We start from the raw sequence: 13,760 nt of genomic DNA, 5'->3' as shown, positions 1-13,760 counted from the left end.
TTCACCACAGACACATCTATTGAGTCACTCCTCTACACTGTACTGCCAACAAGTGCTGGGGCTGCTATTATCACTGCCACCACCACCACCACCACCCTAGGCAAGGGTACAATCACCTCAAAAGTGGATCCTCATGTGCCTGGCAATGTCTGGCTTTGTCTTGAAACACTTTCCATAAACATCACAATCAAACTCCGTCAAGTCAGTGTGTCTATAAGCATGTCTGTTGCAAAGAAATTTTTTGCCACACACTTCCTACTTAATTCTTGACACCACAGAGAGCTTTGGCATGTCTGGTAAGGTTACTCTTTGTGATAAATTTCATGCCACACTCTTCACACTCATATTTCCTGATGCCACCGTGTGTCAGGGTGTGTGTGGTGAGGTTGCCCTTTGTGGTAAATTTCTTGCCACACTCCTCACACTCGTAATTCCTGACACCACTGTGTGCCTTGATGTGTCTGGTGAGGTTACTCTTTGTGATAAATTTCATGCCACATTCTTCACACTCATAACTTCTGACATTACTGTGTGTCAGAGTGTGTATGGTGAGGTTACCCTTTGTGGCAAATTTCTTGCCACACTCCTCACACTCATAATTCCTGACACCACTGTGTGTCAGGTAGTGTATGTTGAGGTTACCCCTTGTGAGGAATTTCATGCCACACTCTTCACACTTGTAGTTCCTGACACCACTGTGTATCAGGGTGTGTGCGGTGAGGTCACACTTTTTGGTAAATCCACTGCCACACTCCTCACACTTATAATTCCTGACATCACTGTGCAGCATGGCATGTGTGTTGAGGTGAGACTTTCTGGTAAATTTCTTGCCACACTCTTCACACTCATGATTCCTCACACTGTGTGTCAGGATGTGTGAGGTGAGGTGAGACTTTGTGGTAAATTTCTTGCCACATTCCTCACACCCATAGTTCCTGACACCACTGTGTATCAGAATGTGCCTGGTGAGGTCACCCTTTGCAGTAAATTTCTTGCCACACTCCTCACACTCATGATTTTTAATACCGAGGTGTATCAAGGTGTGTTTGTTGAGGTCAGGCTTTCGAATAAATTTCTTGCCACACTCCCCACACTTATGATTCCTAACACCACTGTGTGTTTGGGACTTCATCTGACCATTATTCTTAAGAGTTGCATCACTCATGGTGGTGCCTGGTCTCACAGCCTCCACCGCAGCACTACTCCCGGAGCCACACGCCACAACCCGTCCTGCAGGGATCCTCAGGGAAGCCAGCTGGAGAGGTCAGTGCATGGCGTGGCCTGTGGAGGAAGGAGGGACTGGGGTTATGATGGCATACTGGCATGGATGGTCAGTGGCTGGTGGCAAGAGTGCTGGGTTAGGGGGGCATGGGTGTCTGGGATTGGGACAGGGAGATGTGGCATTATGGGATTGAGTGGCATGCATGGATGCTGTTGCCTTGCAGACAGATTTGGACAGAATGAACAAATGGACAGACAGATGGCAAATGCAGTTTAATATTAAAGAATGTAAAGTACTTAGCATAGATACCACAGACATATCAAGACACACAGTGGTGTCAGGAATCATGAGTGTGAGGAGTGTGGCAAGAAATTCACCACACACACCCTGACATATAGTGGCATCAGGAAATATGAGTGTGCATGTTGTGGCATGAAATTTATCACAAAGACTAACCTCACCAGACATGCCAAAGCTCTCTGTGGTGTCAAGAATTAAGTAGGAAGTGAGGCAAAAAATTTCTCTGCAACAGACAAGCCTGTCTGAATTATTAGAGTATGTAATTAATGAATAGTTGGTGAAACATTTGGAGAAGGTCCATGTATTGCCAGATAGTCAGTGTACATGCAGGCCAGTATGTCATACTGGAGCCACCATCTGTTATGTTGTTAATGATTAACAAGAAATGATGGATGGGGATAAATGTGGCAGGTTAGTCATTTTAGATCTTAAATGCTCCATTTGATATGCCATTTGATATGGTTGTCCATGAACTGGTGGTAAAAGATCTAAGAAGCACTGGACTGGTTGACAGTGCACTGAAACACCTTGAGTTATATACAAAACAGAAGTTATTGTGTGCAAAGGAGATTGTTTTTCATCACATGAAGTTCTGATGGGAGAAGTTCCACAAGGAAGTGTGGTAGGGCTATTTCATTTTGTGTATAAATGACTGGTTTGTCCCGGGTATTACAACAACAGGCTGTTTGACTTAAGCTACTTGCTGACAACACCCTGTTCTGCTTTTTCCATCACTGAAATAAAAAATACTAATGCTAAGATAATGTTATAAACTCAGTGAATAACTGAATGCATTATACCATAAGCAACTAAAATTAAATATTGACAATATTGAACTCATGCTTGTGGGAGAGAATGGCAATCTGAGAGATTTTGGTGAGGTTAACCTAATCATAAGTGGCAGTGAAGTTCACACTGTTAAAAGTGTTTGTGACTCGTCAGTGGTGCTGGATTCCACATTGTCACTGAAATGTCAGAAAAATAATGTTGTGTGAATTGGTGGACATCACCTCAGAAATGTTGCTTTTACCATGGATACCAGGATGAAGATTCTATCAAGAAATTGGTGATTAACAATACTATATCAGGAGTGGATCAATGCAATTCAATTTATTATAACCTGTCAAGCTCCAATTAAGAACATTTCAGATCGTCTTGCATAAAGCCATGAGATTAATCCAAGGAATTCCACCATGAGAGAATCACTCCTGTCTTGGTAGAGTTCCACTGGTTGCCAACAGAAGCCAGGATACTGAGAACAATATTCCAAACATGTGTCTTACCACAACAAGCTTTGATCACCGGTCGTCCACCAGACAAGAGAGAATTACTGTGTGGTGGAGCCCCGTGAAGGCATTGATACTCGTCCAGTCATGGCTGGAACCACACTTCATGTACACACTTCAGTACTCCTCAAATGTCAGATCTGGTGTCCCAACACTGTACTGTTGTGCCAAGAATGGCCTGGAAATACTGCAGAAGATCTTGCTGCCCAACTCAGGCAGCAGATGGGCAGAGCCAGGGCTAACATTGTTCAGTAACATTTAGTGTTGTATTCTAGTATTGGGGAGCTGTGGCTCGTATGTTAAGTGACCAAGATGATCAAGGAGCTTCTGTAATGTAGCAGAATTCTCTAAATGTTACACACATTGTACTAAAGAAGAGAACATTAAAAGAACAGTTAGTGAGAAGCATTAGTGACAGAGATAAGAGTGATAAGAGCAGTCTGGTGTTGGACTCACTGTTGTATTGAGTTCCCTTGCACAAGGAAACAAACTTCACAAGTTCTGCCCAGCATATCCTTCTCTAGAGACTGTTAACAGTACACAAACTCTGTGAGGAACACACACACACACACACACACACACACACACACACACACACACACACACACGTCTGGTGTAACAGTACAATAAACCCCTCTTGCCATCACTAAAACTAACGAGCTTTCTAAATAGAAAAAAATAAAAAAACAACTAAAAATTTTTCTATTTCCTGACTGCTATGGCATGGAAACTTGACATCAATATGGCATATAGAGATAAATATTAAATAACTCGTTAGTGAATAAAAACATGTGTCCTGTAGAGCCATGTGGAGGAATGACCAAACAGACCAAAAACACAAGGACAAAGACAAAACTGTAGTGTTTGGCAAGGTTACAGGTTACAGAGGGTCACTGCATGCTGGCTAGTGTTTGGCAAGGTTACAGGTTACATAGGCGTGGTTGTAGTAGCCCGTTCAGTGTCCACACCTGCACGACTCGCGCAAAGGTTGGAACACAGTACGTAATTAACATGCAGTGGTCCTAACTCTCCACACCTGCTACTCCCGTGCTCAGCCAGGTGTGTGTGGCTCTGTCTAGGTTAGCGGCAGCAAGTTGGGCCGGGGACACGCAAACACACACAGGGCCAAGACACAAACACACAAGTGGTCGGTTACTTACTAACACACACGCAAACCACTCGCCACCTACCAAAGAGAAAACGGGAGAGCAGACTGAGATAAACTGAGAATTTGCTGTATTTTCATATTTTTTTTCTTAGTGTGTGTGTGTGTGTGTGTGTGTGTGTGTGTGTGTGTGTGTGTGTGTGTGTGTATTTGCCTAGTTGTATTTACCTACTAAGCGTTTCAGTCTTTCAGAGAGTTTGAAGGCATGTTTTTCTAGAATAACTTTGTAAGGAACACGCATATCATTCTGAAATTTTGCCACAGTGTATTTGACACCCTCCCCTGATATACCAATGTGTCATGAATCGTAAACAGTATATAATAATGGCACTTCTCCCTATGAAAATAGGAGAAAGTCACTTATCCCTCACGAAGAAACGGACAAGTGGTGAGAAATGGTGATGTAGAGAGAGAGAGAGAGAGAGAGAGAGAGAGAGAGAGAGAGGAGGTTGGGGAATACATAGATGAGGAGGGGAAAGGAGGGGAGGGGAGGAAGGGAGCGAAAAATGGGGAGGGGGATGGAAGAGAGGGAGGATCGGAGCAGGGGGAAGGACTATGTGGGTGGAGCTTGTTACTACGTCACAGATAGTTCTACGTCACCATTTCTCACCACTTGTCCGTGCCATTATTATATACTGTTGACGATTCTTGACACATTGGGATATTAGGGGAGGGTGTCAAGTACACTGTGGCAAAATTTCATAATGATATGCGTGTTCCTTACAAAGTTATTCTAGAAAAAATCTCTCTGAAACGCTTAGTAGATGTATTGTACAGACAGGGTTGGAGTGGGGCTCATAGTGTCCTGTCTCCATTTATCCTATTTTTTATTTAAAGTTCTGCACATTATGTGCTGTAACAACTTCATTACCCAATGCATTCCATTTTTTCACCGTCCTGTGTGGAAAACTGTATTTCTTAATATCCTTCACACACTGCCTCATCCTGATCTTTACATGTCCTCTTGTCCTTCCATCTTCTGTCACCAGCACCAGATCTTCCTTTTCTATTTTTTTTTCAATGCCATTGACTATCTTGCACATTGTTATTAGGTCCCAGCGTTCTCTTTTATCTTGTGAGGTTGGCAGATCCATTTCCTTCAGCCTTTCTTCATATGTAAGGGCCTTTAGTTCCTGCCCCATCTTTGTAGCAATTTTCTGGATCCGCTCTAATGTGTGTGTGTGTGTGGGGGAGGAAGGGAACACCACCACACTGGGCAAAAATTAGAAAAAAAGGCTGAATTAATGTTTTCTTGTGTTTCTTTTCTGTTGAATCCTGTAATTCCCTCTGATTTTTTTTTCTTCATTTTATTTCTTTATTGTACTGAGTGGCAGTACTGGGTTGGGATTATTACCCAATATTAGGGTATGTATTTAGTCACCAAATCCTCCTCTTCTCTTCATCTATGTAGCTACGAGTTCTTATATAGGGAGTCCCTCGAGGGAGAACAAGAGGGATGACGTAGGCAGCGCCTATCATGGCCGCTGCCTTTATAAGGTGGGTGCGTGGTGGCGTCCTCAGACGCCTTTGATAAAGTATGGCATAATGCCCTTAAATACAAAATATTAAGATTGAGATTACCAGACATATTGGAGAAAATTCTATGTAATTTTTTGGAATATCGCAAAGCAAAAATAAGTATAGGCACCAAATTCAGCAAGGACATCAATCTCGTAAGTGGTGTTCCACAAGGCAGCGTATTATCTCCAACACTATATACCTTGTTCACTAATGATCTTTCTTCATCTGAGTATGGCTGCCTTGACATCATGTATGCTGATGATATTACACAGATACTTTTTACTTCTCCAAGTAAGTCAAAGTTAATGATGAAGGCAAAAGTAGAACGAGAGATTGAAAGAATAAGCAAATTTGAAAGGAATTGGAAGATCAAAACCAGTGAAGAAAAATTCCAAATTATACCCATTGCACAACTTAAAACAATAAACATCAAAGTAAATGGCAAAAAAATTGAAACAAGTAAAAAGGGAAAACTTCTTGGGTTGAATATATCAACACATGGATTTGTTAACCATATTACAAGGACAATAAATAAAGGTAAAGGAATTTTATCACAATCAAGAAGGTTCAGCGGTTTAAAACCTGAAAAAAAGACAATATTAGTAAAAACTCTCCTAATTCCGGTAATTACATACCCATCAATACCACTCTGTATGGCATCTAAAACCCCAAAAAAGAAAATGCAAACAATACTGAATAAAGCTGTGAGATTTATTCACTGTAATGAACAGCAGCAACTAAATACTGCCGATTTACATATCAAATATGGAATCACTCCTCTAAACATCTTGAATTATCAGAGGGCATTAAACACATGGGAAACCATTAAAATAAGTGAAAATGAGCAATATTATACATTAATAACTCCGCATAATAATATACATAGCTGGTTTCCCAAATGTAGCAAGATAATCACGATGGAACAACCTCAAGCGATAATAACTTAAAACATTCTGAAACCACCGTAAAAGCAAAACTACGGATGAAACCATAAAATGAATCGAAAAAAGAACCTGAGAATCGTCACAAACACACTAATACATACACGTGGATTCCCAAGAGTAGGTACACTTTTAGCTGGGAACCACCATAGGCAACAGCACCAATGGAATTAATGTTCTTAGTTTCCACAGATTGAATTGCAGAGGACGAGCGACCAGTATGATTCGGACCAGCGAGGACGACGGACCTATCATCACTCAACCATAATATTTGTACCCAAATTCATAAAATATCCATTTATGTATATAATACAACATTAGGGGCCGCAGCACTACACAGTCTGTATTGGTTAAGGAAAGTTGTGTTTCTTCTGGGGGAAGCTGCCATACAAGATAATGTACTTAGTAAGGCACAAATACACACACTCTCTCTCTCTCTCTCTCTCTCTCTCTCTCGCACATGTAGGGCAGGCCAAACTTCCTTCAGGAGTGTTTTACAGGGAAAGCTGTGTTTCTGTTTAGTGCATTTGTGGCTCGTATATTATTTTTCACAATTCAAATATAAATTCATATTATATCAATAATCTGGAGTGTCAGATATTGTTAAAATAAAAATAAGGAAAATGTAAAACAAATAAAAATATGTATAAAAATAGTAATGTGGTCAAACCCACACTCTGTCTTTCTCCATCTTTCTTTCACCCCTTCTCTTCCCACAAACTTTCTCTTAGCTAGCTATTCTTCCATTCTTCACCCCCTTAAAAAAAAAAAAAAAAGTCCTCAGACTCGGCCTAGACACCGTGCTACAAACACGTGTCCTGCGCTCTGTCCTTCAGCCACCTCTGTGTGGACTTTTTGTACGCCCATTAGGCTTAGGCATTAGCTAAATAAAGTTAGGATTCCCACTGCCCAGTGTGTTTAGATTTGCCTCTTCACCTTAGCGGCAACAGAAGGTGTCTGTTGTCAGGTCGTCAGATTGTCTTTCCTCTCTCACCTACGGAGGATCCGCCTCAGTGAGCGTACTTTTGGGGTGAATTAACACCGTCCGGCCCCCCTAGAGTGGTTTGGCAGGACAATCTGACATTAGGTAACTCCTCCTGACCACCTCCCACTTGTGTCCTGCTCCTCCTGCAGGAGGGGTGTACCCTCCATGCCTGACGGACCTTCCTGCCCTCCCCGTAAGGGAGGGAGGACACTGATCGACGACCCCGACTGCCAGACTGTCTATTGACCCTCTAAAGCGACGTATGTGACTCTACATTCCAAGACGAACACCCGCCTGTCTACTGTTAATTCTTTTATAATAAAGAAGGTCATTGACTGTAACATAGGAAATGTCGTTAATGTGAAAAACTTGCTAGTGGTGATCTACTTGTTCAGACACTTAACGTAAATCAAGTTAAATCATTGTTGAAGCTCCGGTTCATTCATGACATCGAGATCGAGGCTTCGATTCCAGTGTCCATGAACTCGTGTCGGGGAGTCGCTTCCCACCGCGATTTTGTGGATATGGAACCGACCGAGATCGTCGATTGCATGACTGATCAGGATGTCATTGAGGCTCGGAAAATTACTAAAATGGTTGACGGTACAAGAAGGAGCACAGCATCAGTCATTCTCACCTTCAGTGCTGCTAAGTTGCCAGAGAGGATTCATGTAGGGTACGAGTCGGTTCCCGTTCGTCCCTACATTCCGAATCCTCTCCGTTGTTTCAAGTGCCAGCTTTATGGTCACCATGGTAACGCTTGTCGGTCTTCCCACGCTTACTGCGGTAGATGCGCAGGAGAGGGCCACTCTGTGGACCAGTGCACATCCTTGGTAGAGAAGTGCCGTAATTGTGAAGGTGCTCACTCCACTTTTTCACGCGATTGTCCCGCGTGGAAAGTGGAGAAAGAGGTCTGCACGGTTAAGGCTACTGAAGGATCTCTTACTATGAAGCAAGGATGCGAGTGAAGCAGACGCAGGCCGCGCCTGCTTCAAACGTCTCCTACGCTTCAACAGTAAGGGCTCCACCTAAGATGTGTACTGTTGCTATCCAGACTGACCTCAGCGACCTGCTGCCTGCTCCATCTACCACCACTGATTCCCCTTCAACCTCTGCCTCATCATCTGCTAAAACTACTACTACTACTACTAAAACCTCTACTCCTATAACTTCCTCTGCTCCATACCTGTCTGCTATTTCTCGTACTCCCAGTAAGGGTGAGAAGACAGACAAGTCTAATAAATTAAATTTAACAAAGCTTGAACGTCAACGCCCTTCTCATGTCGTCGCCGCTCCCGCGCCGTCGAGAAGGAGTTCACGCTCGCTCCCTCTCGACGAGCTCCGGGAGTTAACAATTGATGAATCGATGGATGTCACCATTAGTAAGGGCCGGGAGAGGTCCCCCGGCAGCGCCTCTGAGCGCAAAAGGACTAAGAAAACGGCCGCCACCACAACTCTTAAGCCATAATGTTCAAGGTGTTACAGTGGAATTGCAGAAGTATTCGGAATAAAGATCCATATTTGTCACTTTTAGTGAACATACACAGGCCGTCCGTTATTTGTCTACAGAGACGAGACTACAGGATCAGCCTGATCCTGCAGTGCTAAAACACTACCATCCGTATAGAAGATATGAGGGACACGGCGTTGCCATATACATACACAAAACACTGACACAAACAGAAGTGACGTTGAATACACCTCTGGAAGCGGTCGCGTGCAGGGTGAGATTCAACGACACGTATCTGGCTATCTGTTCCTCTACTTGCCTCCCAATACCTCCATTGTTGATGATGACATTACATCTCTTATTAGCCAGCTTCCGGGCAACAGGCTAGTTGTTGGCGACTTTAACGCCCATCATCAACAATGGGGAAGTGAGAGGTCAAGTGTACGTGGGGAGCAGATAGTAAACATTTTATTACAGACAAACCTCTGTCTTCTGAACGATGGAAGTGCGACTCGTGTAGATGATCGGACTGGTAACGCGTCTGCCATTGATCTGTCGTTGCTCTCGCCAGGTATACTCCTGACTTCTCCTGGGAAGTCATCGACGACTCCACGGAAGTGACCATCTGCCCATCTGCATCTCTTATGCACGCGACATCCCGCCCAATCCCCGCCCTCCCAAGTTTAACTTCAAGAGAGCAGACTGGGCAACCTTCCGTGGGGTTGCCGACGTGGATATATCTGGCGAGGACATTGACACGATGGTCAGCAACGCAACACAATCCATATTACACGCCGCTGAGGCTTGTATTCCGAAGACTTCTGCAGTTTACACTAAGCATGGAGTCTCATGGTGGACAACGGATTGCCGACAAGCACTTCGTGAGCGCAATAGACGATACAGGTACTTCAGCCAGCAGCCCAGTCAAGCAAATTTCATAGCCTATAAAAAGGCAAGGGCTCAGGCAAGGAAAGTCATCCGTAATGCAAAGAAAGACTCATTCAGACAATTCATATCATCTGTTAACCGCACCCTCTCTCCAAAGTATGGCAAACAATAAATATCTTAAATAACAGAAAACCATATATTCCTATCACACCCTTAAAATAAATGATATTATAATTGATAACAAAACAGAAATAGCAAATGCCATAGCCCACCAATTCCATCAGGCCAGCAGCACAACTTATTATGACCCTACCTTCCTTCCAAGGAAGGAGGCTGCAGAACTCACTGTCCCAAACTTTGCCACAGGAGGCGTAAACTCAGACTACAACACAGAGTTTACGTTGGATGAACTCCTCTTTGCCCTGAAATCCTGTAAAGGCTCCAGTCCTGGTCCAGACAATATTTCATATATCATGTTACAAAATCTCGGCCACCACTCCCTTTCAAAATTATTAACGCTCTACAATAGAATATGGACCACCTACACTTTCCCTCAGTCTTGGCACTTCGCCCACACCATCCCAATCCCCAAAAAGACTGGACGCCTTACGGACCCCAGTGCGTTTCGTCCTATTGCGCTCACGAGCTGTCTATGTAAGGTCATGGAACGTATGGTAAAGCGAAGGCTACTTTTTGTTTTAGAAGCGAAGGGTCTGTTAGGTGATCAGCAGTCGGGCTTTCGGAAGTACCGAAGCACGATGGATCACCTAACACACCTGGAGCATTGCATTTCAGAGGCTTTTGCCAAAAAGAATTCATGATAGGGGTGTTTTTAGACATCCACAAAGCCTTCGACATGACATGGCGACACGGCATCCTCATGAAACTCTACGCTCATGGCTTCAGAGGTAACTTGCCCATTTTTGTTTATAATTTTCTTCAGGACAGAACATTCTCTGTCAAGCTTCCTGGTAACGTAATCTCGGACGTTTTCGTCCAGGAGAACGGGTGCCGCAGGGTAGTGTTCTTAGTCCCATTTTATTTTGTATAATGATTAATGATATTCTGTCAACAACTCCCGTCCCAAGGAATCTTAAATACTCATTGTACGCCGACGATTGTGCGTTATGGCACTCCTCGCCTAACGCACAATTCTCAGCGGGCGGATTCAGGATGCTCTTGATTCCGTCCAGCATTGGGCCTCATTATGGGGATTTAAGTTTTCAGTTGCTAAGTGTATCGGTGTTGTTTTCACTAGACGTAACGTACCTGATTTGCAAATAACTCTTCAAGGCCAACCGATACCGTTTCAAAATTCAGTCAAGTTCTTGGGTCTGCATTTTGATAGCAGACTCAATTGGAAGACTCATGTTAATGAATTGCTCATTCGTTGTCGTAAAAGATCAATGTCCTCAAATACCTTTCTGGTACTTCATGGGGAGCAGACAGAAAATCTTTATTAATGGTGTACAAGTCCTTAATTCGTTCTCATTTAGACTATGGCTCACTGGTGTATGGGTCTGCGTCGGAACCAACACTGAGGAGATTGGATGTACTGCAGAATGAATGTGTGCGAATGTGTCTTGGAGCCCTGCGCTGCACTCGTGTGGCGCGGATGGAGGTTGAGGCCAATACACCACCGCTACAACTACGTCGCGACGCCCTCCTTTTATCTCATGGGATAAAAGCGGCTCGGAAAGCTCCCTCGGTAACACAGCAAACAAGATTATATGGCAGCACCACCACCTCCACAATGCGGTCCGCCGTCCAGTCTCAGTCAGACTACACACGCTCTGCCAGCAAACGGGCGTGAGACTGGACGATGCGGACCAGCTCGTGCTGCCCACCCTTCCCCATGGAAACTTCCCACCACCACCTTCAACATCAACTGGCTTCAGGGGAAGAAGGCTGTGGTTACCGAGGTGGAGCTCCAACACCACTTCCGAGCCCTCGTCGCTGGCCTCCCTCCATCCCTACATCTCTACACAGACGGCTCCAAGACAGGTGAATGTGTGGGTGCAAGTGTATGGTCGTGAATGTGCCCTCAGGTTCCGGCTGCCTACCCATACATCGGTTTTTCTGCTGAAATTTTTGCTATTGACAAAGCCATAGATTATGCTTTAAATTCAATTCATAATTCAATTGTCATTTTTCGGACTCTATGTCAGCCCTTCAGGCAATAGAGTCCGGCCGCACGGATACAAATGAAATCCAGGGCAACATCATTAATAAGCTGAATTCATGTCATAAATCCTTCTCACTGGTTTGGGTGCCTGGACATTCCAATATACGCGGGAATGAACAGGCTGACATGCTAGCTCGGTCTGCTGCAGAGCTCGAGGGAGCGTGGAACCTCCGTCGGGATCTGCAGTCATGTCTCTCAGTTGTTAAATCATCAGCAAAACTCCTGTGGCAGAGTCACTGGGACAACCTCCACCTCCACACCACCAAACCTATCCTGGGCGAGTGGGCCTCCTCCAATCGCCCCACAAGGCGGGAGGAGGTGGTCCTCGCACGCCTCAGGATGGGCTGCACCTCCCCACCCACATGCTCCCCTACATAGCCAACGCCTTCCCACCACAGTGTTCCAGCTGTAATGTTACCCTCTCTGTTGAGCACATCCTGCTTCACTGTGTGCGTTATCGTGAGGAGAGGCGGCCCTTGGCGGCGTATTGCCAGAGTCGCGGCCTCCCGCTAACGCAGACCATCCTCCTGGGTGACGAACACCCGGATGTGGTCGATAGACTGATGATTTGTAGTAAAGGGTATAGTGATGCAGTGTATCCCTTACAAAGATATAAGGCAGAGAAACAGGAAGCCATTATGGTGGACTCACGAGACAGGTAGACAGATCAGAGGGAAGAAGAGGGCATATAGAGAGTTGCAGAAAAGTGGGGAAGATGTAGATTTGATTAGGTATAGACAGGTCAGGGATGATTTGAGTAAGGTTATAAAAAAAAGTAAAAGGCAGGCAGAGATAAAACTAGCTAAAGCTGGGAGTAAAGATCCCAAAAAATTATATAGTTATTACAAGGTCAGTGATAAAAGAAATAAGGATAGGATTGGACCACTCAGAAAAGATGGTGTAGTAGTGGATCAAAATGAAGACATAGTAGAATTATTGAATGAACAATTTTCTTCAGTATTTACTAAGGAAAGAATAGGAAATCCTGTTACAAACAGTGCGACGAGTAGTTTAAGAGCTTTAGAAAATATTGATATAAAACCGGGAATTATTAGGAAATTTATTCTTGAACTAGACAATAGGAAAGCTAGTGGTCCTGATGAGCTACATGCCAGAGTACTTAGGGAGGGTGTAGACAGTATTTCTGAAGCACTTAAGTTAATCTTTGAAAGATCACTTAGGTTTGCTGAGATACCTCAGGACTGGAAGTTAGCTAAGCTATGTTACACCAATATTTAAAAAAGGTAGGAAGGATGATATGAATAATTATAGACAGATCAGTTTAACTAGTATAGTATGTAAGATACTAGAGAAAATCATTAAGGGTAGTATTTGGGAGCATTTAAATGAGAATAGATTAATTAGAGATACCCAACATGGCTTTAGATCAGGGAGGTCCTGTTTTACAAATTTGTTCGATATCTTAGAATATATTACCAAGGAGTTAGATGATGGAAATAGCATAGATGTTATATATCTAGATTTTAGCAAGGCGTTTGATAAGGTACCGCATAGGAGGCTAGTGTACAAATTGACACTACATGGGATAGGGGGTAGGTTACTTGATTGGATTAGTGAGTGGCTTGCTGATAGGAAACAGAGAGTAGTATTAAATGGGGCAATGTCTGAGTGGAAGGAAGTGGTTAGTGGGGTACCCCAAGGATCAGTGCTAGGACCTCTTCTTTTCTTGGTGTACATTAACGATTTAGATATAGGAATTAGTAGCAAAGTATCAAAGTTTGCAGATGATACTAAGATAGCATGTGCAGTACAGGGTGAAAAGGACAATTACAGAATACAACGAGACCTGGACAGGC

The 13,760-nt window shown here is 43.8% G+C and overlaps 1 protein-coding gene across 2 annotated transcripts; it reads right to left on the bottom strand.

Annotated features, from left to right (window-relative positions):
- Positions 1–3,988, bottom strand: LOC123514425 (putative zinc finger protein 66). 2 transcript variants are annotated; one of them, XM_045272363.1, is made up of 2 exons: positions 3,845–3,988; positions 1–1,281 (listed from the first exon to the last, which is right to left on the bottom strand). In XM_045272363.1, the coding sequence occupies exon 2, from the start codon at positions 1,163–1,165 to the stop codon at positions 260–262; it is 906 nt and encodes a 301-aa protein (XP_045128298.1). In that variant the 5' UTR covers positions 1,166–1,281; positions 3,845–3,988; the 3' UTR covers positions 1–259. The 2 variants fall into 2 exon arrangements, with proteins under 2 accessions (XP_045128298.1, XP_045128299.1); XM_045272364.1 differs by lacking the exon at positions 3,845–3,988 and adding an exon at positions 3,265–3,838.
- Positions 3,989–13,760: the final 9,772 nt, after the last annotated feature.

Source organism: Portunus trituberculatus, chromosome 5, assembly GCF_017591435.1.
Source record: "Portunus trituberculatus isolate SZX2019 chromosome 5, ASM1759143v1, whole genome shotgun sequence".
In the NCBI taxonomy this organism is placed as follows: domain Eukaryota; kingdom Metazoa; phylum Arthropoda; class Malacostraca; order Decapoda; family Portunidae; genus Portunus; species Portunus trituberculatus.
Note: the sequence above shows the minus strand (reverse complement) of the source record. Positions and strands in the feature narration are given on the sequence as shown.

Bases quoted from the DNA above. Each gene is read 5' to 3' on its own strand.
- LOC123514425 (XM_045272363.1), bottom strand. From the start codon at position 1,165: ATGAGTGATGCAACTCTTAAGAATAATGGTCAGATGAAGTCCCAAACA.